Source organism: Sander vitreus, chromosome 12, assembly GCF_031162955.1.
Source record: "Sander vitreus isolate 19-12246 chromosome 12, sanVit1, whole genome shotgun sequence".
In the NCBI taxonomy this organism is placed as follows: domain Eukaryota; kingdom Metazoa; phylum Chordata; class Actinopteri; order Perciformes; family Percidae; genus Sander; species Sander vitreus.
This window is the reverse complement of record NC_135866.1, coordinates 25,493,757-25,520,209: the sequence shown is the minus strand read 5'-3', so window position 1 is coordinate 25,520,209 and position 26,453 is coordinate 25,493,757. Positions and strand designations below refer to the sequence as shown.

The 26,453-nt window shown below is 41.2% G+C and overlaps 1 protein-coding gene across 1 annotated transcript in view; it reads right to left on the bottom strand.

Annotated features, from left to right (window-relative positions):
- LOC144526119 (uncharacterized) overlaps positions 1-26,453 on the bottom strand; it is an 89,228-nt gene that overhangs the window by 11,341 nt on the left and 51,434 nt on the right. The window contains exons 7-15 of the mRNA XM_078263335.1: positions 20,487-20,675; positions 18,574-18,679; positions 16,360-16,419; positions 15,086-15,327; positions 10,100-10,159; positions 4,936-5,028; positions 2,852-2,933; positions 2,651-2,760; positions 2,300-2,486 (exon numbers count right to left, since the gene is read on the bottom strand). Coding sequence (XP_078119461.1) covers positions 2,300-2,486; positions 2,651-2,760; positions 2,852-2,933; positions 4,936-5,028; positions 10,100-10,159; positions 15,086-15,327; positions 16,360-16,419; positions 18,574-18,679; positions 20,487-20,675 — 1,129 coding nt within the window. The remainder of the gene's footprint in view (positions 1-2,299; positions 2,487-2,650; positions 2,761-2,851; positions 2,934-4,935; positions 5,029-10,099; positions 10,160-15,085; positions 15,328-16,359; positions 16,420-18,573; positions 18,680-20,486; positions 20,676-26,453) is intronic.

The following is a 26,453-nucleotide window of genomic DNA, read 5'->3' as shown; positions in this document are numbered from 1 at the left end:
ACTGTAATCATTTGTTTTTTGCCATAAAACCTCGCCATTTCAAGTGCTGGCGTGACCGGGTCTTTACCCAGCAGCCTGTGACATGGTTGTTCACACTGTCCACAATTAGAGAAGTGCTACATACAGTATACTGTGCATTAACGCCTAAAAGGTGCAGCAGCTAAAAGTTCAACTTCACTTATCATAAAGGGTTAAAAAATACCTCTGTTCAAGATCACTCCTTTAGCTTGAATTTGTAATCACTCTTCAACGTTAAATACTGTGATCTTAACTTATTTGGCTTCACGATCAAATACCTGTTCGGTGTTCAGTGCCAAATCCTTTTTGAGTCAAGGCTACCAAGAGAAGCCACAGAGCTCCCCCATCACTTTACGCCTACCTTTCTATCATGCACTAATCACATCGTTAAATGATGTCTCTAATTGTGGTAGAAGTCATCTGCTTTGTTATAGCCTTTACATTTCTGTACTGTACTGTTGATGAATGCATCTTTTCTTGAAACATAACACAGGAACTGCCTGACATCCTAAACGCTTCAGCACTGACTTTCTGCACTGACTCTGAACATTATCTTTAGATCTATTTCCATTCTTTAGATCTATTTCCAAACGTCTCCACATGTATCCTCTCTCCACTACATAAGCCCCCGTCCTCTGCACCGATCACTGCTAATGGTGAGCATCATGATATCAATAGTACAGAGATAAAGAAGCATTATTGTAATACATTTGGGTGAGACAAACTGGTGCAATGATACAGAGAGATGTAATGGGAGATAATTTGATGAGCGAGCTGTAGAAGTACCTATAACGAGAGAACGTGCAGTGCTGTAGATACGGAAATAACCGCTGGCTGGCTGGGAGGCTGGAACGTGTTGATTTAAAGCAGACTTTGCCCTGCTGCTGACTGGTAGCAGGCCCTCGGCTGGTTAGTGTGGTCTGGGGCTAGGTGGACAAGGACTGGGAATGGAGGTGGGCAAAATAGTAGCATTAGCAAAGATCTGCTAGCAAGAGTCGAAGATCAAAGTGGTTTTGAATCGTGAAGGCCTGTAGGAGGGACCTTAGATTAGACTGAGTTCTGAGGCAGGGTGTTTGCACTATAAGAACACGTGTTAAAACAGTAATTAGACTTCTATGTGCAAAATATTTTAAAACTGGCTATGCTCAGTATACTTCCATACAGCATTGACTACAATAGAGGGTTTATTGCGTTGGTGTTGTTAAATTTGGGGTTTGAGGTTGAAGTCCTCTAAATTAGTGTTTACAAGGGAATTTTATCAGTCGAGGAGCTGGTGGAACTCCGCACACAGAAACACAGACAAACAGCAGGTGCTGTTCTCTGTGGTAGGCAGGGCCAAAGGTTTAACCGTTGAGAGGTTAAAGGTCAGGGTTGGTAGCAGGAAGCTGGCAGGCAGACCCCAGAGAAACACTGAGAGGCGATCGGTCGGTTCGGTGCTGCGGTGGGCGAGATGAAGGGCGGGGCCAAAGGGAAGTGACTGCGCCGTGGTAGGTTGGTTGTTCGGTTGATTGGCAGGTCGGCGAGCGCCATACGTGTCCCACCAAAATCGACAGGTCACTGGGACTCAATCTGTTGAGGGGAAGAAAGCGGTTTAAGAAACGAGCAAGTGAAGGAACAAAAAAAAAAAAAAGAGGGTGAGAAAAGGAGAGGAAAGTGTTACTGAGATGAGAAAGAGAGAGAAGATTTCCAGAGATTTAATTTGACCAGCCAGGTGGCCTGTGATTTCACCAGCTAACAGACTGTTACTGTCTGGGGCAGGCTCACATGAATTATGGGCCAAATTATAAAAACATTCCTGTTTTTTATTGTATTAGCACTACAGCCAATCCATCAATTAGGTCTGTGTGCCTCTGACTCAGGGAGTCTGGAGGCCAGCTGCAGTGCCAGAGATGAATTTATCCACTAAGACCGGCTAATCCTTAGTTTGTAGGTCTCTTCACAATTTCATTTAGCAGCAACGTGTCTGCTATTTTTAACCAACCCACTCACATCAGACACGTAGCAGAGAGTAGCTATACACAAACAGGCATGCACACGCAATATCTATTTATTGTCAATTGTTTCTGTACTGTAAATGACCGTTTGCTAAACCCCTGAACAGCTATTGGATTGTCCAATCATATCTTAGCAAAACGTAAGTAGGCTTGCCAGGTCTGTCAAGCTTTGGATTATGCTGAAGGGTTAGGGTTAGGGTTAGAAAGAGCAATACTCGGTATCTGAAGAGTTTGGAGGGTGGTGTCTTTTTGCTGATAGTGCTGATACTGTGTGTGTTTATACCCACTTGTCTCAGTGATGCGTTTGTCTATGCTATGCTCCCTCAGTCCGTCTCCCCCGAAAGGAGTAGGTGTGGGCTCCTTCACCCCATTCTCCTTAGCAACACCTCCTGGTGCTGTTGCCTTAGCAACACCTGCTGATCCAGTTGTCGTAGCGCCACTTGGGGGTGAAGATGTCTTCTCTGTTTTCTCCTCCTGTAGCCAAATATAGACACACAAGGGCAGACACGCACACGCACACACACAAAATGAAAACTACGTTTTTTGATAGTGTACTATCCCATGTTACCACACCATCTTGTGGCGTCAGTGAGTCAGCAGAACTAGAGAAGTTAACTATGACTGTGTTATAGTTTGACCTTGTGTCCGTTGGTCTGTTCGTTGCCTGGCCCCACGTTGTCCATGGATCCAATCTTAGACTTAGTCTTAATGTTTTGCTTATGGGTCTCAATCTTTACATCACCTCCACCTGAGGTGAAAAAAAGAAGGTAAGTATGAGACCAGCACAGAATACAATAGTTTAAAATAAAGTTATAAAATAAACAAGTATTAAGTCCCACCTGGCTTATATTTGATGTTGTCCTTTGACCCACATTTGGACGTCACCTTGCTCAGATCAACCTTCTTGTGCAGAATCTGGACCTGGAGAAGAGGTGAGATCACAATGTAGCCTCTTTATACTAACTCATAAAGACGCCACCACCAGTACAATGCAGCCATACTTCAGTGCCCACTCCATATCCAGTTTACAAAATCACTGTCATCCATGATCATGCACCTGGTTAGATTTATAGAGGATGACATGCTGTACAATACAATGGTGTACGTGGGAGAATAGATACAACACAGCAAATGCAGGACTACCTACCCATGCTTCATTCCCTACTTTGACCTGTTTTGTTGTTATTAAGGTGGCCTTTTGTTTTGTTAGGCTGGTAAATGATGTTCCATTTGTGCATTTAAATCTATGACAGGCTATAATTGGAGGATACGAGAAGGCAGTTATTAGACCATCGCCACATCATGAGAGTGTGTGTTCAATATTACTAACAGTAATCTGACGGCAGCTGGTACTGATCGATTTTAAGAGCCGGTGACCTGCGACCTGGTCACAGTGTGTGATAAAATCAATCATATTTACATATTTGATGACAGACAGGAGGACAAACAGTCAGCAGACTGTGACCCTCAGTGCTGTTAAAATGTCATTTGCAAACAAACCATGATTAGTTCTGATTGCCTGGTTGGCATTAGAGTTCTCCCTCATTAGAGGCTGCTTGACACGCACAAAACATATTTCAATTCTTAACAGCTAATTTTAATATTCATGATGTCATTTTAGACTGAGGAAACACACCAGGGACTTCAGTAAATACAAAGAGTTGGAATATTGGTGCAATTAAGCCTACTACAGTACACACCCATGACATAGTGTTAGAGTGCCCTTGTACTGTGGTATTAATACAGTACATAATTGGATTGTATTGGTTTGTATTTGCTTACTTTATGTGAAACATGCCTTACAAACGAACAGTGTTCCACACACAGTATGGAGCAAATATATAGCACTCGTGTGTATGTTATCCTACTTTAAGCAGGTATGCTGAGTACTCTCCTAATATTGTGTTGTACATGTGTTAAACAACAATGTAATATTGTTTAACATTTACATGTAAAATAAAAAACATATAGAGCACCTACTGTAATTGGAAAAATGGAGAAAAAAAATCGACAAGACAAAGTAAAAATTAAATAAGAAACATCTGCATAGGAATATTAGTGCAAAGGGTTGAGAGGTATTGGTGGGACCAACCATGGGGAATTTATATTTTAGAATCACAAAACATAATTACATGATCAAATTAGATTTAAAGAAGAACTTCTTTTAATAAGATCATGTCGTATTAATATGTAATTTTTCTGCAATCCGCATTTCAACTGTCTGAACAGCGACTACTAAATTGGTAAAAGGACCCAGAGGGTATATTTCAGGGTCCATAGGGAAATTAATCCTATGGATTTGTTATATGAGATTCCAGGTTTCTTAAGTATCAAAACTAAACAGTTGCTAATATTGTAATACGTATGTGTGAACGGTCCAGCCTATAGCTTTATTTGATGTCACTACTTGGACATGAGCCATTTCCATTACACCTTCTGCATTTCGTTTAACTGATCTGAGACAGCAGAGTGGTGATTGTGATTGTGAGGGCAGCCCAGAGATGGTATATGATAGTGCAGCAGGTGTTTGGAGCAGATGGGAACAACATCTGGAGGGGTGGGCAGAAGGACCTGTGGTCAGTTCACTTTGAGTGAAATCAATCCAAAATGCAAACACAGGGAGCCATAATTGCGCTGATTACAGTGCATTCATTCTTATTTCCTTTAAATAATAAAAAAAAATGTTTCTGTGTAAATACAACCCAATCAGGTGTGAGAGATTTAATATGCATCAAGCCATGTTGAACCAACTTTACATAAGAACAGGAATTCCTGATCAGATCAGTTTGTTTTTCTGGGATAAGAAGGAGATATTCAAATGATCACAATTTTGAGCAAGACAGACCGAATGAGGCTAAATTAGCATAAATCTAATATGCATCCACCCAGAACAGAGTCTCCCTCCAGCTCCAGCAGTACTTACTTTGCCACCTCCAGGGACATGTTTGATATTGTCCTTGGAGCCACAGCGAGACGTGATATGGCTGAAGTCCAGCTTTTTGTGCACTATCTGAACCTAAAGACAGGCAAGCAGACACACAGACAAGCAGGAAAGTGAGGAGGTAGAAGGGAAACGAAAAAGAAGGAAAGAAAGAAGGGTATGATAGGCAGACAGACAAGAGCAGCAGAGAAGAGCAGATCAGCTGGCAGCTTGAGTTAACAGGAAACAGAGTAGCCCTGCTCTGTAAGTATGGAAGAGGTTCTGTCATTCAAATCAAATGATTCCTCCTACATATGAGTTCAGTGATTATCTGCATTATGTGATGGCTTTATCAGCACATGGCACTGTAAAAATGGTTTTGGGATGTTATGCAACAAAATCATTTTGGTTCAAAACAGATGGTGCAGCTCACCGGACAGATTCTTAAAGGAAAGTTTCGTGAATTCTTACATTAATTAATGCTGAAGTATCAAGAGATGAGGATACTGACTGAATAACAACAGAGCGCTTCCATAAGCAGCATTAACGAAAACTGATCAAGCACAGGAAAGGAAAGGGAGACAGAGCACATGCAGCAGAATTATACACAGGACAGTGATTTTGTGTTAACACATGCTGTGAGAGGCAACTGCAAGCGACTAATACAGACGTATGAGACAAAAGAGTTTCCTTTCAGGCAGTGGACTTTTGTACCTAAAACCTATAAGCCTGTTGTTCTGCCCTGCAGCTAGTCCCACATTTCTAAGAAAAATTACTGAAGCACAAACTCTGAGTACATGTTGCACGGTTGGGTTGGTCAGGGTTTCCTTAAAGCAATACTGTAAGATTAAGAGGGTTTGGCCTATTGGTCAACTTAAATATGAAGTGATGACCAAAATACCTTGTGTGGCATGTGCTGAATGCCATCGCTTTGATATTTTGACTTTCAACATTGTCCACAAGCAGGGTAATTAATTTTGCAGCAAGGGTTGTATCACAAAGATAACAAAAAAGAGCCAGAAAACTGAGGAAAAGGATAAACACAACACAACATAAATAAATGAGCAAATAAAATAAATAAAGTCATCTCAGGTTTCAAAGGCAACCCTATATTACCACAAATTTCCCCAAAACCCTTTCACACATGCATTGCAACCCTGAAGTTATCCAGACATTTGCCGAGAGGAGCTGTATGTGAGAATGCAAATGCCAGCTCCCTGGTAAAAAAGTTTGTGTAAAGTCCGATGAAATAACGGGAAATAAACACATCCGAGTGTAAAGAAGAATGGTGATTTACACAAACACACCAATGAAAATGTCTAACTGGAGAGACAACGAGATTTGGGAACTTCTGTCGGTAAGGGCTGATGCTAAAATCGTCAGACAAATTCAAGGAACGGCAAGAGACTTGGTTGTTTATGACCAAATTACGAACAGATACGTAGCCTTGGTGTAAGATTATACCAAGGCTACGTATCTGATCGTCCATAATTGGTCCTGCCTCCTGCACGCCTACTACTATTATTTTAGTATTTTGCAGCCAGAAGTGACCATATTTGAACAAGAGGGCGGAGCAGGGGAGGATGACGCGGCTGAGCCAGTGCTGTTAAGTGGGAAACTTGCCGATTTTCAACCGGCTGAGGCAAGTCATGCAGCAGAGTAAATGGCGGGTAAACGGGGACCTTCCGGGTACTGGCGCTGTTCATCTGCATGTACAGCAGTACACAGGCGGTTGAAAAATGGCAAACTTTCCCTTACTGCAAGTTACAAGCTAACGACTTACAAAGTGTCGAGAATTAGCTTCGGCTAAAAACACTATGATACGTACATCAGATGACTGTTGAAGTTCATCTATGGTTTTTTTGTATCTGTCCCTATCTAAATAAACCTTTAAAAAAAGGAAAAGAAAAAAAAAGCAAGTGGAGTCGCCCCCTGCTGGAAATGAGATAGAATGCAGGTTTTAGGCACTTCTGCATTGGCTTCAGAAGCTTCAGGTATACCACTGGATTGGATTCAGTCCCAACAAAAGGAATGTAACCATTTTCAGGACACATGGAACACTGGCAAAGGTAAAATCAAGAGTAGCAACTCTATGACACAATCATTCTTAATCTCACCTTTAAGACGATGCTAATTGCTTACTGCCACTCAACATAATGCACAATTAAAAGTCTGCATGCAGCTTCGGAACTAATACCTACCAGGGACGTGGATGTGGTTGATTTTATCCTCTATATTCTACTTCCCTAATGGCTATTTCATTTCTTAATACATAATAATGGCTATTTTATTTTTTAATAAAGATAGCTATTATTTCTTACAAAACATAACTCCTTCCCCTTGTGTTGTGATGTCAGTTTCATTGCCTCTGTGTTTGTATTTTAAAAAGCTCTGCAGCAGACTGCAGACGCCTTCCTCAATTCTTTCTTACTCTGTGTTAGTCTCTTTGTCCAGGATGAAAATGGCCTGATGACGCAGGCAGCACCAGCAAAGGATGACTCACTGAGCAGTTAGCACATGCAGACACGCACGCACACAGAGCAGTAGCCTCTAAACAGAGTTAAGTTTTCCTCTTTCTACTTTAGTACACCTGTAGTAGCTGCTAGGTTGTGATTCATCATGTCTCCTCAGTTGCGGTGAGGAATGTTGCTAATGCAAAACAAGGGACACAACAGGATGCTGAAAATGTTTCCCATTTTTACTACAAGTGAAGAAAAAGTACTAAGTGAAAGCAAACCAGGGCATCTTAATGCCTGTCGGGCTCGGGTCGGGCTCGGTTACTGCTCTGTCGGACACCGGCGGTAAGATAGGAGGATGCTGCACATCCTAGACAGTGACTCTCACCCTTTCCACGATGTGCTGGTCACAGGAGCACCTTTAAGAGTAGACTGTTACCCACCACTTTGCATAACAGGAAATCCTTCCTTTCTGTGGCAATCAAATTCTTTAACTGATCTACCTAATGTGAATTTCCCCGGTTTGGGATCAATAAAGTTTATCTCATCTTATCTGATGCAAAGAGATGGATAGCAGAGACATGGGGTGCTGAGGTAGCTCCGGCCTCCATTTCAACTCTTTTCTGCTCTGTTCATTTAATCCCTGTCTTTCTCTCTGGATTACTGTCTCCTTTGGATTACAATCATTACATCCTCTGACTTGCGGGACATAATGGGACATAATGTGAAATAATGGGACATTAAGTGCAATATCATGGGCATAATAACGAACATTCTGAATCAACCATACACACTTACTGTACCTGTAGTTCAGATTTGATACTGTACAAACATATTTATATGCAACCCACCTTTTGTACTGTAACTGTTTCCAGTCGGGATAAGTAAAGTTCTATCTTATCTTATCATAGCTGCCACTTCAATCTATTTCATTTTGTACAAGTAGTAACATCTTGAAAAATGGGTCATCAGTCCCCATTGGGGTGTCCTTTGGAAAGTGTTGAGATATAAGGAGGTGTAGATGATGATATTGGTGCAGTTAGAAAAAGGTTGTAGTTTGGTTGGTGTTGAACAGTATATGAAGCTCAGTGGATGTAAATGTTAGGGTGTAATGGAAATAAAAATGAAAAATCTGAAAGTCTGTTTAGGTGCGTATGCTTTTTTCTCTGGGTACCACAAAATCCAGTATAAGCAGTGCGGTATTAGGAGCTCCCAGAACCAGTTAGCTACGCTTAATGAGTATCCTGAGCTGTGGTATTCCTTCTTTAGTTTGATATGTTTCAATGTTCAAGATAGACACTGACGAATGCAGTTTGTACAGCAGATTTTAAGGGGCATGTTAAAAACCAGGAAAATGCATGTACTGTACTTGTGCAGTCTACTGACCATTAGTGTCTCTTTCCCTGGCCATGCTGGCCGTTCCTAAAAAGACTTTACATTCTCAAGGTTTTACACATATAAACCTTGGTTTTAGAATTGTATAACACAGAGAGTAATAATTTACCTTAAGTACAGTTTGAGATGTCCTGTTGACAGTTTTACAAACGTCTCTTTTATAAAATGCTTTTTGTTGCAGTACCACAGTTGCCCACTAGGACGACCACCTTGTCTACTGCTGCGTTTCATTAGTAGTTCCACTTCCCCTCGCTCACTTCCCCTGAGCCCTTGATATACCGTAACAGCATACGCCGTACGGAGGCCACTTGGAGTGGCAGAGTGATAGTGGGCGGGGAAGGAGCGGGGGAGGTAGAAGCCACTTGAAGCGCTTCTGCTTCAAGTGGGTTTTTATTTCCCATTAATTATGTTCATTCTAGCCCTGTTTTTACGTTAATTCTATGTCTGTTTATGTCATGTAATTTCCTTATTGTGAAGCACTTTGTGCTGGATTTCTTGTATAAAAGCTGCTATACAAATATTATTTATAAAATGTATTATTATTATTATTATAATAAGACATTTTTAAAAGTCATCAGAAATACCTGCATTCTTGGTAATCAGCTGCATGAGTTTCTGATTTAGAAAGTTTGTGATCATGTATCATGATTGTTTCAGTAAACATGTTTCAGTAAAATATTAAGCTATTAATGAGGTTTTCTTATGAAACTATCTGCTAAAAAGCCGAAATGTATTTATTCAATTTATTCATCTTCTCCTTTGGCGGTCAGAAACCAGAGTTTTACCGGTTGTACATGCTGCCAACTAACCATGGATGTATTTTCTTGCATAAAATGCATAGCTGCAATGCATTGTTGGTAATATCCACCTCTGGAGTGAACATTGTTGTTCACTCGCTCCCTCAGCCCTCCGAGGGTCGATCTCACCAAGTTCACTTCAGTTTTCTCTCGGTTAGGTCACATAATGATGATGCAATTAAAGTGACTGTCTCTAGGGCATCTTGGAAGATGTATGAAAAGTAAAAAATGGCAGTATTCTGTAATTACTACTTGTGGCTACAGTGACCACTGTTAATAATATTATTTATTATAATAATATCCACACACATCTTGTTTAGACAGAAGTTCTTTCAGTCTCCTTTTAAGAACACTGTTGTTTGGTAATAATAGTCATAATGAAATGAGTGTGGACTGATATTTACTTAGTTCTTAAAGTAGTGTTAACAGAAGGGTGTGGTGTGTCCTGGGTGGATGTAGAATGGGTGTATGTGTGGAGAGTAGAGAAAACATAAGAGGGTGTAGATGGTAGGGACTCACTCTGGCCTTGGCGGCAGGGGTGGAGGGGTCCGACGCCTTGTTGTTCGGGGTGGAGGAGACCTGAGGAGACAACCAACCCCTGGTCAATACAACCTTCAATTGTATAAGGGGTCATTACAGCCAATCAAACAGGAAGCATGTGATTGTTTGGAAAATAAAAGCATGGATCAAAAAGAAGCAAACTGAACCAAGCTTTATAATCAAATTGACTTGGTCAATAATTGATAGTAGTAGCACCAATTAGATGTAAGACATAATGATGGGCCTTAAAATGGGAGTATAATGAACAAACGGGTGTACATGTGTTTGTAGAACTGCCACCGGATGTACTGTGTCAGATTGATAACGGATAATGGTGAACTGGAACAGATGGAGCATTTTTCAAAACATGACAATGAATTACATAAGATTAGTAGCAATACAATACAGTTTGTCAGTTAATGACAAGAGTCAAATATCAGCACAAAAACAGTGTAAGAATAATTACCCAACCAGTAAACAACAGATCAAATGTCTCACACTGCTATAGTACTATTGTTCAGACAAACAACACCAGTCCAATTCCTAAATACTGAGGATGGCAAGGTTGTTAGGCTAGTATTGCTGTTGAATGGAGCATATTAGAATAAATACACTACCGATCAAAAGTTTGGGGTCACTTAGAAATTTCCATTCCACTCCATTCCAGACAGAATACCAGCTGAGATCAGTTGCATTGTTTTTTTAATCAGGGCAGCAGTTTTCAGATTATATTATGTGCTTACATAATTGCAAAAGGGTTCTCGACTGTTGTAGACAGAAGTGGCTGAAGAAACGCTTGAAATCCATGCTTTTTGGTCTAAACGTCATACCCAAATTAAAGGTGGTACAGCTCCCATATACTTTGACACCCTGGGGTGTGCCTGATATCACTGGAAAGGTGATTGATGTGGGTGTGTTTGTGTATTTGAGAAGTGTTGTATTTTGTAGTTTTTTGGCTTTTTTCTTTGCACTTTTCAAATGGAAATAAAAAAAGACATATCTGTAGAAGAAAAATCATATAAAATCCATTTTTGAGTCTTTTGAGGCTTGCAATTCCATGCTTTTTGGTCTAAACGTCATACCCAAATTAAAGGTGGTACAGCTCCCATATACTTTGACACTCTGGGATGTGCCTGACATCATTGGAAAGGAAACACTCAAGTTTTTGTTACAAGTGTCAGGGTGATTCTAGGCCTTACTGACAGAGAGAGTTACCGAGGCTAGAATGGAGGGTTTTTTATTTCCGTCCAAGTCATCTGTAAAATGATTAGTTTAATACTACAGTATATATAGTAATAGTAATAATACACTGCTGTAAACACATCTGACAGGTGACAGACAACACAGGGCATTAGCCACATGTCTCCGCTTACTACAGAAAAAGACCGGAAGCCAAAAGACTCAAAAATGGATTTTATATGATTTTTCTTCTACAGATATGTCTGTACGTTTTTTTTATTTCCATTTGAAAAGTGCAAAGAAAAAAGCCAAAAAACTACAAAATACAACACTTCTCAAATACACAAACACACCCACATCAATCACCTTTCCAGTGATATCAGGCACACCCCAGAAGTATATGGGAGCTGTACCACCTTTAATTTGGGTATGACGTTTAGACCAAAAAGCATGGATTTCAAGCGTTTCTTCAGCCACTTCTGTCTACAACAGTCGAGAACCCTTTTGCAATTATGTAAGCACATAATATAATCTGAAAACTGCTGCCCTGATTAAAAAAACAATGCAACTGATCTCAGCTGGTATTCTGTCTGGAATGGAAATTTCTAAGTGACCCCAAACTTTTGACCGGTAGTGTACATAATAGAATACATGACATATTAGACTAAACAAGACAAAACAATATTAGCATCACTGGAGACCGAATGAGTCAGTGACACTTGTTGTGATGCAGGGCGGCAATGTGTTTGTGTGTGTTAAGTGGCTTCACTCTGACAGAGAGACACAGAATGTGTAGGAGAATGTCTTTGAAAGGGAAGGGAGACCACACAGCAGGAACAGACCTGCTCCTGCAAAACACAGATCATCTGCCTGAAAGAGTGACTACTGTCCAAAGATTACAGTTTAATGCGGACAACCAGAGACTCTGGCACTGATCTGACTGTAATCGGACCATGTCTAAATTATACAGGTTGAGGAAGTGAGGAATCACTGTGAATGTGAAACAGGGTGTTGCTAAAAAAAGAAGCAGCGGTTTCCTGGATAAATAAGAGGGAGATGTTGGCTGTGCTGGGTATGATAAATATGAAATGTTATGCAGAGCTTATCTACCCAGCCAGTTACTGCTACAGTATATGTACTGCTGAAGACGGTTAATGGAACATGCACAGATGTGACAGAAAGATATTAAGATACGGCAGGCAAAAACATGTTTCATGCACCAGTCAATTCTTTCGGACTAGTGGAAAGAAAACAACCAAAATGCAAATTTAGGTGTTTATTTTACTACACCTGGTCTATTTGCGTCTGTCGATTTCTCCTAAGGGTATAGGATATAAGTTTCTATCTATATTCTGAAGGTTTTTACAGAAGGGTTTGTTCCTATATCATTCATAGCCAGATTGATTTTTTTTGGATCATTTTATTCCGAAAAACATGACAAAAAGGAATTTTCTATGGCGAGATATCCAAAATTCTCTTTGTAAAAACCGTTGATTCTAATATGTCAACAAAATGAAACAAGAATTTTGAACCTGGCCTCATCCAATGTTCAGATCTCTGTTCTGGAAATGTATGCAAATCAGTGCATATTTAATAAGTGAATGCCTCATTTGCATATTTAAACATACAATTTCAGAAAACTTGAAATACAAAAAATAACTCTTAATGTAAGTAAGCAACTGGTTAAGTGTCATGGTAATACTGTATCTGTTTGTTACATTCTTTTGACCCTATTGACCTGTAGTGCCTTGCCTTAACAGGGTATGCCCTCCCCTCTCCATCCACCTCCTTCTCATCCCCTATTATACAGTATGCCTAACCACCAGATTACACTGTGCTGCCTTACATAGCACAGAAGTGAGTATGAGAGTGATGCAAATGGGACTGAATCAAGTGTATTCAGTAGACTCAGTGACAGAGCATGCAGCGATCTTCTGTTGGTTTCAGTTATCATCCCCAGACACATAGTTATCATGTCTTTATGAGGATCTAAGCACCCCGTTCACAATGCTTCATAAAATGTCCTTCCACATCAGCCCCCAGGACCAAGAATAATTTCCTACAGAAATAAAAGCCACTTTATTCTCAGAAGATCTGCCAGAACACATTATCCTGTTATATATACTGCAGAGACGAGAAAGCATCTGATGCTTGCAGATTCAGACAGACAGACTGAAAACAAACTCACGAGGCTTGAAGGATTCTGGTGGAAGATCAAGACTACATCTACACTTAGCTGGCTACATCTGAAAACATCTTTTTCTCTTCGGTTTGGCTTCCTGCCTACACTCAACTGGCGCATTTCACACGGAAAAAAGGAGCTTTCTAAAAACTCTCGGGCTTGCATTTGGTGCAAATGGAAACTTATGATGCAAACTATGGAGGATTTACAATGCAAACACTGTGAAAAACAATACACATTCTGATATGCATTTCCTTTTGATGTATGCATGTACTGCCATAATTAAATGAAGAAAAAAAAACAATGTTACAAGGACAGTTGTTTAACTTTTTGTATTTAATAAATGAATTAATTGTTTTTCATTGTAATACAAATTTTCCAGCTCACATTTAAATCAAACCCAACACTGAAAACAAAGTGAAGAGGTGCATTTCAGTGTCGTCCAGCAGGAACCCAGTCTCCCAAAATGTATGTTCCCACACAACCAATCTGCATTGTCGATTACGTTTCGAGGGAAACGTATTTTGTCCCAGAGTACATTGCTTTTTGAGGTATCACAAATATGTTTCTAATCAAAGTCCACGTAGGGAGGGGGTCGGGCGGGAGGGGTATAAATCGGTCAAGCAAACACTGGACTTTCACTTAGGAGACCGCTGTTCATGTCCCATGTGATAAGTCAATGTTGGCTTATTTTAAGTTATGTAAAAAAGCATGTTTTAACCCAAACCATGATCTTTACCTAACCTAGTACCTAACCTTTTGTTTCAATTCACAACGTTAACCATGTGGTAAAGTGCTCATATTATGCTAATTTTCAAGTTCATAATTGTATTTAGAGGTTATATCAGAATAGGTTTACATGGTTTAATTTTCAAAAAACACCATATTTTTGTTGTACTGCACATTGCTGCAGCTCCTCTTTTCACCCTGTGTGTTGAGCTCTCTGTTTTAGCTACAGAGTGAGACCTCTCACTTCTATTCCATCGTTGTTGTCGTACGTGCGCAGTACCTAGGTAAGGACTACTAGCCAGTCAGAAGCAGAGTATGAGGGCATGCCACGCTAGCAGCTAGGCGAGCATTATAACGTGTGTTACAAAGTGATGCACATTTGTCTCTGAAGTAAAGGCTGGACTACAATAGAGCTGTTTGGAGCAGTTTGTGAACAGTGTTTTCTGTTGGAGATGGTAAGTCCCTTTGGGGTGGACTTTGGGCTTTTTCACTTTGTTAACCTATAACGTGCACAAAAAAGATATATAACACAATAAAGGAAAGGGAAAAAGCCAAAAAGCATAATATGAGCACTTTAAAACAATGGTAATCCGGGAGAAAATATGTTCTCGAAACATAATCGAGATTGGAATTAAGCTAGATTGGAACACCATTTTTTAGGAGACAGGGTTGATAGCAGAGAAGAGCACAGATGCTTCAAGGGATGATCTTGGCAGAATTCCCAGTCGGTGTTGACAGCTCAGCTAATTGGTGTTATCTTATGGTGACTGGTTTAATGGAGGATGATAAGCCACAGTAATGTATGATTCAACACAGTGTAAATACGTGTTGTGCATTATTTATAGACCTCTCTTGTACTGTCTGGTTTGTCCTACCTTTCCTCCACCAGGCTGGTACTTGATGTTGTCAATGGATCCGATCTTGGAGCGGACGTTCTTCAGGTCAGGTGTTGGAGCGTTGATGGGCCGGGGGGTTCGAGGAGCACGCGGCACCGCCGGCTTCTTCTCCATTGGGGTCTGCTTGGGCACGGGGGGTTTAGTGATGACACGGCGGCGGTGAGAGGATTCACCGTTAGTGGAGGCAGCAGGAGTAGTGGTGGAGGCTTGGCGAGGACGGGCTACAGAGTAAGGAAAAAACGGAAACAGGAATGACGTATTTCAGTTTTTGTGAAAGCTGAAAAGTAAATACTAGTCAAAACAACTTCTGTTCCGCGTGTAAAGTGAGTGTTAACATCAATGAAATGGAGACATAACGGTTCACAGTGTTTATTGGTGCAACCATGTTATTTCACCGGCCGTAGAAGAGGAGCGTGTTGCCGTAGTATTCATCACTGAGGTACTGGTATTGATCAACACATCATGCTTTTATGTAATATACCACATCATTGATCAATGATATGGTTATTTCTTATAAAGGGGCAGTAAATGTAACACATTGTTCCCTTACGCGGAGCAGACACTGTACAGATTAAGCCCCATTTCACCCCAAATTTGCCTTTGACAAATTTAAGAATCAGGCCAAATTTCTACCGGATCGGTTGTCATTTGATGTGCATTTTGAGAGGGGGGGGTCGCACAATGCCTGATTGACTTCCTGAGCAATTAACGATCTGGCTGTCAGACAGTTGGATGGATTTCTGGCACGTCACTGCTGTCTGCAGTTTGAGCATTTCAATGATCAGATGTTCCAACATGGCTGCTGTCAAAAGATCTTTATTTCTTTGCTTTGCTTCTGTTTTTACCTTGTTTTTAGTCTCCTGTAGCACTTTGGGATTTGATTTTTCAATGAAAAGTGCTGTACAAATAAAATGTATTATTATTATTATCTGTTATAAACTACAATGAAACAGTTTTTTTTTATTTTACATGTTGTTGCTAAAACTGTAGTCTTAAGATTGCTGTACTATAAAACTGAACTTTGCTGCAGAACAGACAGACCATATTGTCTGCATCGCCCCGAGTTTTTTTTACTTTCTGTTCATAGTAATAATTGCACAGAGTAACCCTGCCTTTCTCTCTTTTCATAACATCACGGCCGGTCAATTGATCTGTACGTATACGTACATTTACAATTCCATGAGAACAATATTGAAACAAGTATTACTGAAGTTTTTTTCCTTCACTGACCATGTTTTCTCTTAGTTTATTACCTGTGGTCTTGGGTTTCTTGGCCTCGGCTGTCTTGTTCTCAGTCTTGTCATTCTTGCTCGCTGTAGACAGGAAACATAGCGACACAGCCTTAGACACACTAGAGTGACACATGACACTTTAGCCTTTGACCATATGGGGGCAAAATTGTATTTTGCAATCTGAAACACAGTGCATGCCTATTTTGTTGCCATCTGTCTGGACTGTAAACTAAGTGGTTGATGGCTCTATTCTGACAAATCTGGGTTTTAACATTTTGTTTAATAGCACATTTACTGTTTGGTTCATTGCATGCTGGATGTGCTAACATGGTGGCTCAGCAATGAATGCAACTTGAATGCAACTATTCACCAAACACTGAGATGTTTAATTATTTGATTTTTCAAATAAACGCTGTAGAAAACTGGAGAGATTTGAACAGCTGGAATTTATTGTCTATTTTTCTACTGTCAAAAAAAAAAGAAGCAGGTGATTGGCTGCCGATAGCTGACAAACCAAAGTCTTGCCATAGTCAAGTTTCGGCTGCCCACAAAAACAGACCACATTAAAAAAACAATATCTGTTTAAGTGTACACCTTATTTGGAATATGTTCACCACTTTACTTTGCAGCCAAACAGCACTGTTTAAATGTATTGAAACATATTAAAGTTATATCGCTCTTTTAAAAGCCACCAGACTCTTTTGACAAAATCTGTAATTTTCCCTCGCAGAACACAGGAGTTGCTGGTCTACTGCTGCCTCGATCAGTTAGTTAGTTTGTTAGTTTTGTTAGTTCCAAACCCTTTTAAAACACCAAAGTCACAAAAGAACACAAACTAATAAACCGATTGAGGCAGCAGTAAACCAGCACCTCCCATGTTATGGAGGTAAAATTACTGTTTTTGTCAAAGGAGTCTGCTGGCTTTGAAGTGAGCATAGAGCGGCTTGAGTTCCCCCCGCAAAAGCTTACACAGTGCTGTTTGACGGCAAGGTAAAGCTGTGAAAATATTCTAAATATAGCGTACACATGAACAGATTAAAACTAAAACAGATTTTTTTGGGGGTGGGGCTTTTTAGGTGGCTAAAAGGATTGTGGAAAACTGATTATGGTTAAGTACCTCATACAACCCCACTTCAAAAAGATTCAAACTATCCCTTTAAAGCTATAGTGCGTAGTTTCTATCTCCCCCATGAGGAATTCTAAGTAATGTCAACAAAACTGTCGGTGCGTCCACATGATACAGCCTTCCATCCCCTCCTCCACGCTGTTGCTAGAAGCTAAGGAGGACACGGAGGATTAAAAAAACATGATGGACTCTTCAGAAGAGGTAATTTTCTTTACTCGAGTTTCTGCGCGGGAAAGTCACCGGACGCCACAATCTTCTGAACACAGCCATACTGAGAAATACAGAGAGAGTGGTGTGGAGCTGATAGTCTTAATTAGCTTTGTAGCAACTCATTTGGCAATGGCTTGAATGTAACAGACATTCATTAATCAATTAATCAAATATATTTTACGCACTAAAGCTTTAAGGGCTTCCGGTGACTTGAAGATTATCTGGCATGCAGTCTGAGCAAAAGTGAGTCATTTCACCGTTTATGGAGGTGTGACAGCACGTCAACCATGTTGATATAGTTGTGCTGTAGGTAATGCTGCTATCATGTGGCAGAAGCATTATGGAATCTGACTAAACTGATGCCAACGGGGCAACAGCCACAAAAGTAATGGAGTTCACTCATGCAACTAAAATGAAATATGCACCTTGCAGTACATAACACCCATCACTGCGAACTGGGTGAATGAATCATATTCTCTGAGGGTGCTGAGCTCAAGTGCACAAAAAGGCAGACTAACATACCTCTGACTGAGTCATAGCTTCCTCTCTTGGAGAGGTCAGTTACTTTTTGTGATGTGTGGCTAAAATACCAGTCTGGGGTCTTCAAAAGCCAGCTTTTGAATCCAATAAAATTTAACATATGGTAGCAAATCAGTTGCCTCGAGTGGTAACAGTTTACATTGTGAGTCATTTTCCAGCTACTGTGGAGAGTTCAGGTCCTGTTGTAGAGGTCACGTTGCACTTTCAACACTGTGAACTAGCTAAAGCTGAGTTACTGAGAGATACTGTCTGTGACAACATCATTCATATCACACAATCAGTAACAGAGGGCAGACAGACATAATTTCTATAATAATAGAAATTATGTTACTGTACAAGTGGGTGTGCACTGCACGTACCAGCAGGGTTACTTGCAGCAGTCGCAGAGGAGCCATTCTTACTGGCAGTCGCACGGGGTGTGGGCGTGGCCTTTGGCACAGGTGGGCGTTTCTCATTTTCTGGAGTCTGGAAACAGAGGACAGATGAGCTTTGTGTGTGTGTGTGTGTGTGTGTGTGTGTGTGTGTGTGTGTGTGTGTTTTTGACAGTTTGTGAGGATGAGAGTTTATCTGTATGTCTGCATGTACTTTTGCTGCTGTGTGCATGAAAGTGATGTCATCCTGTTTCCTGATGTTATGAGGAACAATCGTGCAACCATGACATACGCAGAGATAATAAGCAAAAAGAAGAAGAAGAAGAAGACAGACTTATGACAAACAGGAGGGGAAGAGAGAGGAATTAAGTAAAGTCTTCACAGAAAAAGACATCTCTGACAGTGGCATGGTCACGAATGTCAGAAGTCATACAAGATCATGCAGGTATGAGAGCTTGTAAAGACACAGTACTGTAGGTAAGAGACTTATGTAAAAATATAAACATCTCACGGGTCTAAAGTCTAAATTAGTAGGAACAAAAGGCCTTTCTCAGCATGCCACTTTTCAACTCATGTCCTCGGGAGTTAATACTTGTCAAGTTCAACAGGAGGAGACATTATGCTCAATCTGCAATTGTGACTAAAGCGTTCTTGCTGACATAACTGGCTCAGCCAGGCTACGGTAGTTACACTTCAACACAAGAGTGAAAGATGAGCCAGGCCTGCGCAGAATAGATCACCGGAAATCGGCGCACAATGCAGCCGGTTAGATTTCTGCAGCCAGGCACTGCAGTTGCTCTCTTCACCGACTGCAAAAATTCAGGGCATGATAGGAAATGCCTGGCTCTCTCCTGATCCAGGAATTTATTGGATTATGTTGGATTAACAACATTGCATTTTGTAGAAAGCTTTAATTTTTTTTTATTGGATTTTGCACTATGAAGTTTTGTTCTGTTTACAGAATAAATGTGTTGTTGTTGTTGTGGTGGTTGACTGTGACTTGTCAGACAGAGAGGGTGAATACATTCATCTTATATTACTGATAGTTCTCACATCTGAACACATACGGTATATAATAGTTCTAGTCTAGACAATATGAATATTACTGATTACATTCTTGAAGTATCAAGCAACTTTTCGGAAGTGGGATGTGAGGATTCTTAAAATCCCATCTGAAAAGATGTTATGTTCTGATGATCAGAAAATCTGACGGATCACTAACTATATATAGTCTTGTGTAATTTCACTCACTGATTCATTGTTTTGAATTTCTTTAGAGGAACAGGTCCAGCAGCTGATTCATCTACTGCGGTAAACTGATATGATTGCTGCCTTACATGAGAATTCTAGTCCATCTAAATTATCATGAGAAATAATTGAGTAATATGGTTGTTATTATGATCACAAATAGCCTATAGAGCATTTTAATAGGCTACTTTGTCATACAGAAGAACATCATTAGGACAATAATTATTACTGAGTACTAGCTGAAAAGATTGGTCTGATAACATTTTATTAAATCTGGAGGGATCTTACAGGATGTAACTATTTCTTTGACTTCCTGTACAAGGCTGTTCGAAACTGTCCTTCTTGACTGCACCTTACTTTAATAAAACAACAACATATTTATACCAAAACATTATTTGGTGACAGAGTAACAGTTTGTCATTAATCAGCACGAGTCCACACAATTCCTCCTCCAAAGTATTCTCGATAAATAAGGACACTTCAGGGCATCCAGACCGAGCTAAATGCGACTTAGAGTTGTGATGATATTTCACAAGAACACAAGTACAGACAAAAACGCAGACTGAGCATGCCAATCTTCACTAAAATGGAACATATTACATTCATCCAAGTTTCACAGAAGAACTATATCTAGCCATGTGTATTATACTCACCTTGGCAGCCTTAGCGGAGCCAGCTGCGTTTGGCGGCCGCTTGGCGGCAGTGGGTGTGGTCGCCTTGGGTACAGGGCTTTTTTTATTGGCTGAGGCTGTGGTGGGGGAAGGCCGTTTGGCCTCGCCATTGGTGGAGAGGGTGGATGGGCGGGATTTAGCTGAGTTTGGTTTAGTTGAACCCACGTCAGGCTGGTGATAATGGAATTAAAAGAAGCCACGATACAGTAAAAAAAAGACAGAATAGAGCGAGAGAAAGAAAAAGCAGATACGAAATCACTGATTGCAATGGCAGCGTGATATGGCAGCACAGCCAGCAGCCATGTGACAATCACAAAATAAAATCTAAAATAAAATAAGCAATTCATAGCCGCTTTAGAGAGCTCAGAGTTGTAAATTATAAAATTATAAGCCTCAAATATGATGAAATGAGCAGCAGTCTAAAAGTATATGTGGTATCCTAACTGTAATATCTTAAGAGTAATATTGAGTTACAAGAATGTTTATCTGTAAGCTATAGCAGTTACTTAGCTATGAAGAATAATAGTTAATTTCCTTATACTGTTTCTGAAGTTAGCTGCTAATAACGGATGTCCCAGAAGGAGGCGCTATTACATTGAGTTCTGAATCAGAGTATGTTCAGCTGTCCGGATGTTGACCCTAGTTAAGAGAGAGGGAAGAAGTTGTTGCTAGTCAGGGACATGTGAAAGTAACTAAGTAACTTGTAAGACATCATGCCTGCCCGTTTGCATTAAACTTGCAAAAGTATTTGGATGTCGTGGACATTCGGTTCTTCCTTAGAAGATATAACATCTTTTTGACGACGAGGATACATTTTTTGGCCTGGATGCCGGTGGATTGAGTGGCATACTGGACGTCGGAGCTGCAGGTTGGCGCGGACTTTACTAAAAGGGAAGAGCGTAAATTAACAGTGACAGGATGGCTACTATTGGCACGCTAGCAGCGTTTGATGCAAGAAATCAGACTTGGGAAGGGTATTGTGAAATACTGGAGCAGTTTTATGAGGCCAATCAGATTGACGATGGAGATCGGCAGACAGCCATACTCATAAGCGTCGTTGGAGAATCGACATACAGCTTGATGTGAAACCTCCTCAGCCCAGAAAAGCCAAAGGATAAAACGTATCAAGAACTGGTAAGCCTGTTGAAAGATCACTTCGATCCTAAGCCGAGTGAAATCGTGCAGAGATACAAGTTTGATTCCCGTAATCGCAAGCATAATGAATCAGTAATGGAGTATGTGGCAGAGCTACGTCGGCTAGCGCAGGATTGCAAATATGGTGACACATTACAGCAGATGTTAAGGGACCGCATCGTATGTGGGATTAATGATGATCGGATTCAAAGATGTCTTCTGGCAGAAGCAGATTTAACATTTCACAAAGCCTTGTCAATTGCTGTGGCAGCGGAGACCGCAAACAAGAATGCACCGGATCTGCAAAACCCAGTTGCAACAGTGAAGCACTTCAAGGTCAACAAAGGCCCACAGGACGCGGGCACATTCAGAGGAGCAACAAGAAAGTGTTACCGTTGCAAAGGAACTAAGCATGTTGCAACAGACTGTAAGTACAAAGAAGAGAAATGTCATGCTTGTGGAAAAATAGGACACATTTCTAGAGCTTGCTGTAGCAAAAATGCACAGAATCAGTGTAAGAAGAGACCTGCAGATTCAAAGATAGCTCAGAAGATGACACGTTCACCCTTAATTGCATAAAGTTCAGATTGGGACGCATGAGTAAAGTACACCTGAGAAAAGTAGACCCCTACATGGTGGAGATGAAACTGAATGGGGAAGGTGTTAACTTTGAAATGGACACTGGCTGTAGTCTCACAGTTATGAATGAAAATGCATTCCAAAAGCTATGGAAGGATACAAAAATCCCTTGTTTTAGGCCAATTCACATCCAGTTGGAGACTTACACAGGCAATCCTGTTAATGTGTTAGGTGCAGCCCTCGTGAGGGTTAAATACAAGCAGCAAAAACGAAAACTGCCCCTCAGTGTGGTTAAAGGGAATGGCCCCAGCTTACTGGGGCGGGGCTGGCTGGAAGAGATACATCTCAGATGGAGGGAAATCAAACTCAAACACAAAGCCCAACAGTTGCAACACATGACGACAGAAAAGAAAACACTACAGCACGTGCTGAGCAAACATGAGAATGTGTTCAAAGAGGAGCTGGGCACCCTGAAAGGAGCGAAAACCACCATCCATGTAAAAGCTAACGCTGTCCCGAGATTCTTCCGTCCCAGGTCTGTACCTTACGCCATGCGGGCGAAAGTGGATGAAGAAATAGACAGACTGTTGAAAGAAGGCATAATCACAACTGTGAAATATGCAGAATGGGCAGCACCTGTTGTTCTGATCCTGAAACCTGTTGGAACTGTAAGAATATGTGGCGACTACAAGCTCACTGTGAATACAGTTTCCTCATTGGAACAATATCCTATACCCAGAGTAGAGGACCTGTTTGCTGCACTGTCAGGAGGAAAGCAGTTCTCCAAGTTGGATATGAGTCACACATACCAGCAGATACTCATGGATGATGAGTCAAAGAAATATTTGACAGTAAACACACACCGAGGGCTGTTCACCTACAACAGACTGCCTTTTTGGGGTTGCATCAGCACCAGCCATATTCCAGAGGACCATAGAGGGTTTATTGCGGGGGATTCCACTGGTGGCGATGTACTTGGATGACATGCTGGTGACTGGAGTTGATGAGGCAGATCACCTGGAGAACCTCACAGCAGTGTTAACAAGGTTGGAGGAGGCTGGGTTGCGCTTAAGGAGAAATAAGTGCACTTTCCTGCAAGAGGAAGTGGAGTATCTGGGACACAGAGTGGACGCACAGGGGCTTCACCCTGTGGAGAAGAAAGTGAAAGCCATCAATGAGGCTCCCACTCCCACAAATGTGACTGAACTTAAGTCATACTTAGGGTTGCTAAATTACTACAATAAATTCCTTCCTACCCTGTCAACCCTGTTAGCTCCACTGCATGAACTGTTACGACAAGATGTGAGCTGGGCATGGCAAAAGAAGCAGGAAGAAGCTTTCAAGAAATCCAAGGCTCTGCTGAACTCAGCAGAAGTGTTAGTTCATTACTCAGCTGACCGTGAATTAATACTCATGTGCGTCATGTGATGCTTCACCGTATGGCGTGGGCGCTGTTTTATCACACCTGATGGATGATGTAAGGGAGAGACCCCTGGGTTTCATGTCACGCACATTGTCACCTGCTGAAAAGAAATACTAGCAGCTGAACAAAGAAGGCTTGGCAATTATGTTTGGTATTCAGAAGTTTCACAAATATCTGTATAGAAGAGCCTTCATTATCTACACGGATCATAAGCTGTTGAGCTCTCTCTTTAATGAAAAAAAGCCCATTCCACAAATGGGTTCCCCGAGAGTGCAAAGATGGGCTGTGCACCTCAGTGCCTACGAGTACAAAATTGTGTACAAACCAGGAAAAAACAACGCCAATGCAGACGCGTTGAGCAGACTGCCTATGTCAGAAACAGTGCAAGATAATGGGGCAAAAGAGCAAGTCTTGATGATAGATCTGCTAGATGATAAGCTAGTGGACACGACCCAGATAAAGCGCTGGACAGCTAAGGATGTGATGTTGTCCCAAATTCATGAATATGTCCTGAAAGGTTGGCCTACAAAGACAGATGCTCACTTCAAGCCATATCACCAAAGAAGAATGGAATTAAGTGTAAAGGATGGTTGTGTGCTCTGGGGAGCCAGAGTAATCATACCTACCAAGGGCAGAGACAAGATACTGCGGTTACTGCACCAGTCACACTCCGGCATGTCAAGAATGAAAGGTCTGGCTAGATCTTATGTATGGTGGCCAGGTATGGATCAGGATGTGGAAAGGGAAGTGCAGTCTTGTGAAGAGTGTCAAAAAAGATGAAGGGTGATACGTTGCAAACCAGGTTGTCAAGGTTTCTGTTCAGTTATCGCATCACACCTCATGCAACTACAGGCTTGTCACCTGCAGAGTTGATGATGTCACGGAGGCTCAGATCAGCTTTTGACTTGCTCATGCCAGATGTGAAATCAAAAGTGCAGCAAAAGCAACTGAAACAGAAACAGACTCATGACACAAACAGAAAAGTGAGGAGTTTCTCACCCGGGGATAATGTGTTTGTCAGGAACTATTCTTATGGTCCTAAGTGGATCCCTGCTGTCATCCAGAGCTCATCAGGCCCAGTGTCGTACACAGTGATCGTCGGATATGGTCAAACCATGAAGAGGCACGTGGACCAAGTGAGAGCTAGACTGGCTGACGCTGTTCCCAGTTCCGAGTCTGAGAGTGAAGAGGAGACCTTGTTGGACACGGTTGGAGGTTTTGTGGGCCCCTTGCCTACAAGTTTGGACGACATCGAAGAACCTCCTCCTAGTGAGCCACCAGATCTTCAGCCGGTTGCACCAGCGGTGCGACGCTCCGAGCGGGAGAGACGCTCGCCTGGGCATCTCAAAGACTTTGTGCTCTGATCTCACTGGAAGGACGAACCTTCCTAGTTTAACATACACATACATATATATATAAAAATATATATATATAGTTTTATGTTCCAAATATTTGATGTCATTTAAGTGGTTATGTATTGTGCATTATAGCTTACCGGTGTTCCCTTCTATAGGTAATAAGCTGTTAACGTAATGCGGGGGGAGATGAGGTATCCTAACTGTAATATCTTAAGAGTAATATTGAGTTACAAGAATGCTTATCTGTAAGCTATATCAGTTACTTAGCTATGAAGAATAATAGTTAATTTCCTTATACTGTTTCTGAAGTTAGCTGCTAATAACGGATGTCCCAGTAGGAGGCGCTATTACATTGCGTTCTGAATCAGAGTATGTTCAGCTGTCCGGATGTTGACCCTAGTTAAGAGAGAGCGAAGAAGTTGTTGCTAGTCAGAGACATGTGAAAGTAACTAAGTAACTTGTAAGAGGTCATGCCTGCCCGTTTGCATTAAACTTGCAAAAGTATTTGGATGTCGTGGACATTCGGTTCTTCCTTAGAAGATATAACAGTATAGATATTAGAGAATCAGCAAACACACAATATCTAATAGAGACTAAAGGATGGATGCAATATTTAGCACTTATACATACTGAAGACACAGAAGGTGGCACAGCAAAGTTAATCTATACACCTTCACTAAACAGGTGGTGCTGGAAGCTTGGTGACGTAGTGACAACTCGCAGGGCTACTGTAGCTGGTAAGCTAACTGCTTACACGCTAGCTAGCTGGGAACATGCTAGCGCCAGTGAGTCCCAATAGCTCTCTGAGCTTCTGTCTATTTTCTTTGAGTTTGTACTGCGCTGTTCACTCCCCCCAGCATTTGTTCTGAGGATTGTACATTATTTTATTCAATAAAGAGTTATTGAAGAGGGGTAAAAGCTCATCCTGAACTGGCTCTTGTTAGCTTGGTCGCTAATGGGACAATAAGTTCATATACAGTAGTCCCGCTTTTCTAGACCTTCCTTCACAGGCGCTGCAAAGGAGGGTCTGGCTAGTCCACATAGTATTACGGGATGGGAGAGAAACAGGCTCTGGTTTACTGGCATGTCTTTAAACCAATCACAATCATCACGGAGTTCCAGTGCCGCTGCAAAATAGCCTCGGGAAGGAACTTGTTTTGGTGGAACATGTGTACGTTCAAAAGTTGTTTTAGTCGTGCAACAGAAAATTCAGATAGGACAGATAGTCTAGCTAGCTGTCTGGATTTACCCTGCAGAGATCTGAGGAGTCCTCATAAATCCGTGTCCGAGTTTAGAATGCCAACACAAAGAAAGGGTTTGGTAACGGAAATCCGGCCGAAAAGAAGGAATTCCGGCGGAATTTCCGGCGGCAACGGGGTAATCCCGAAAGAGGAGAGTTGTGGATATAGAATACATATACAGTAGTCTATTCAGAGACAGATTTGTGCCTTCGAC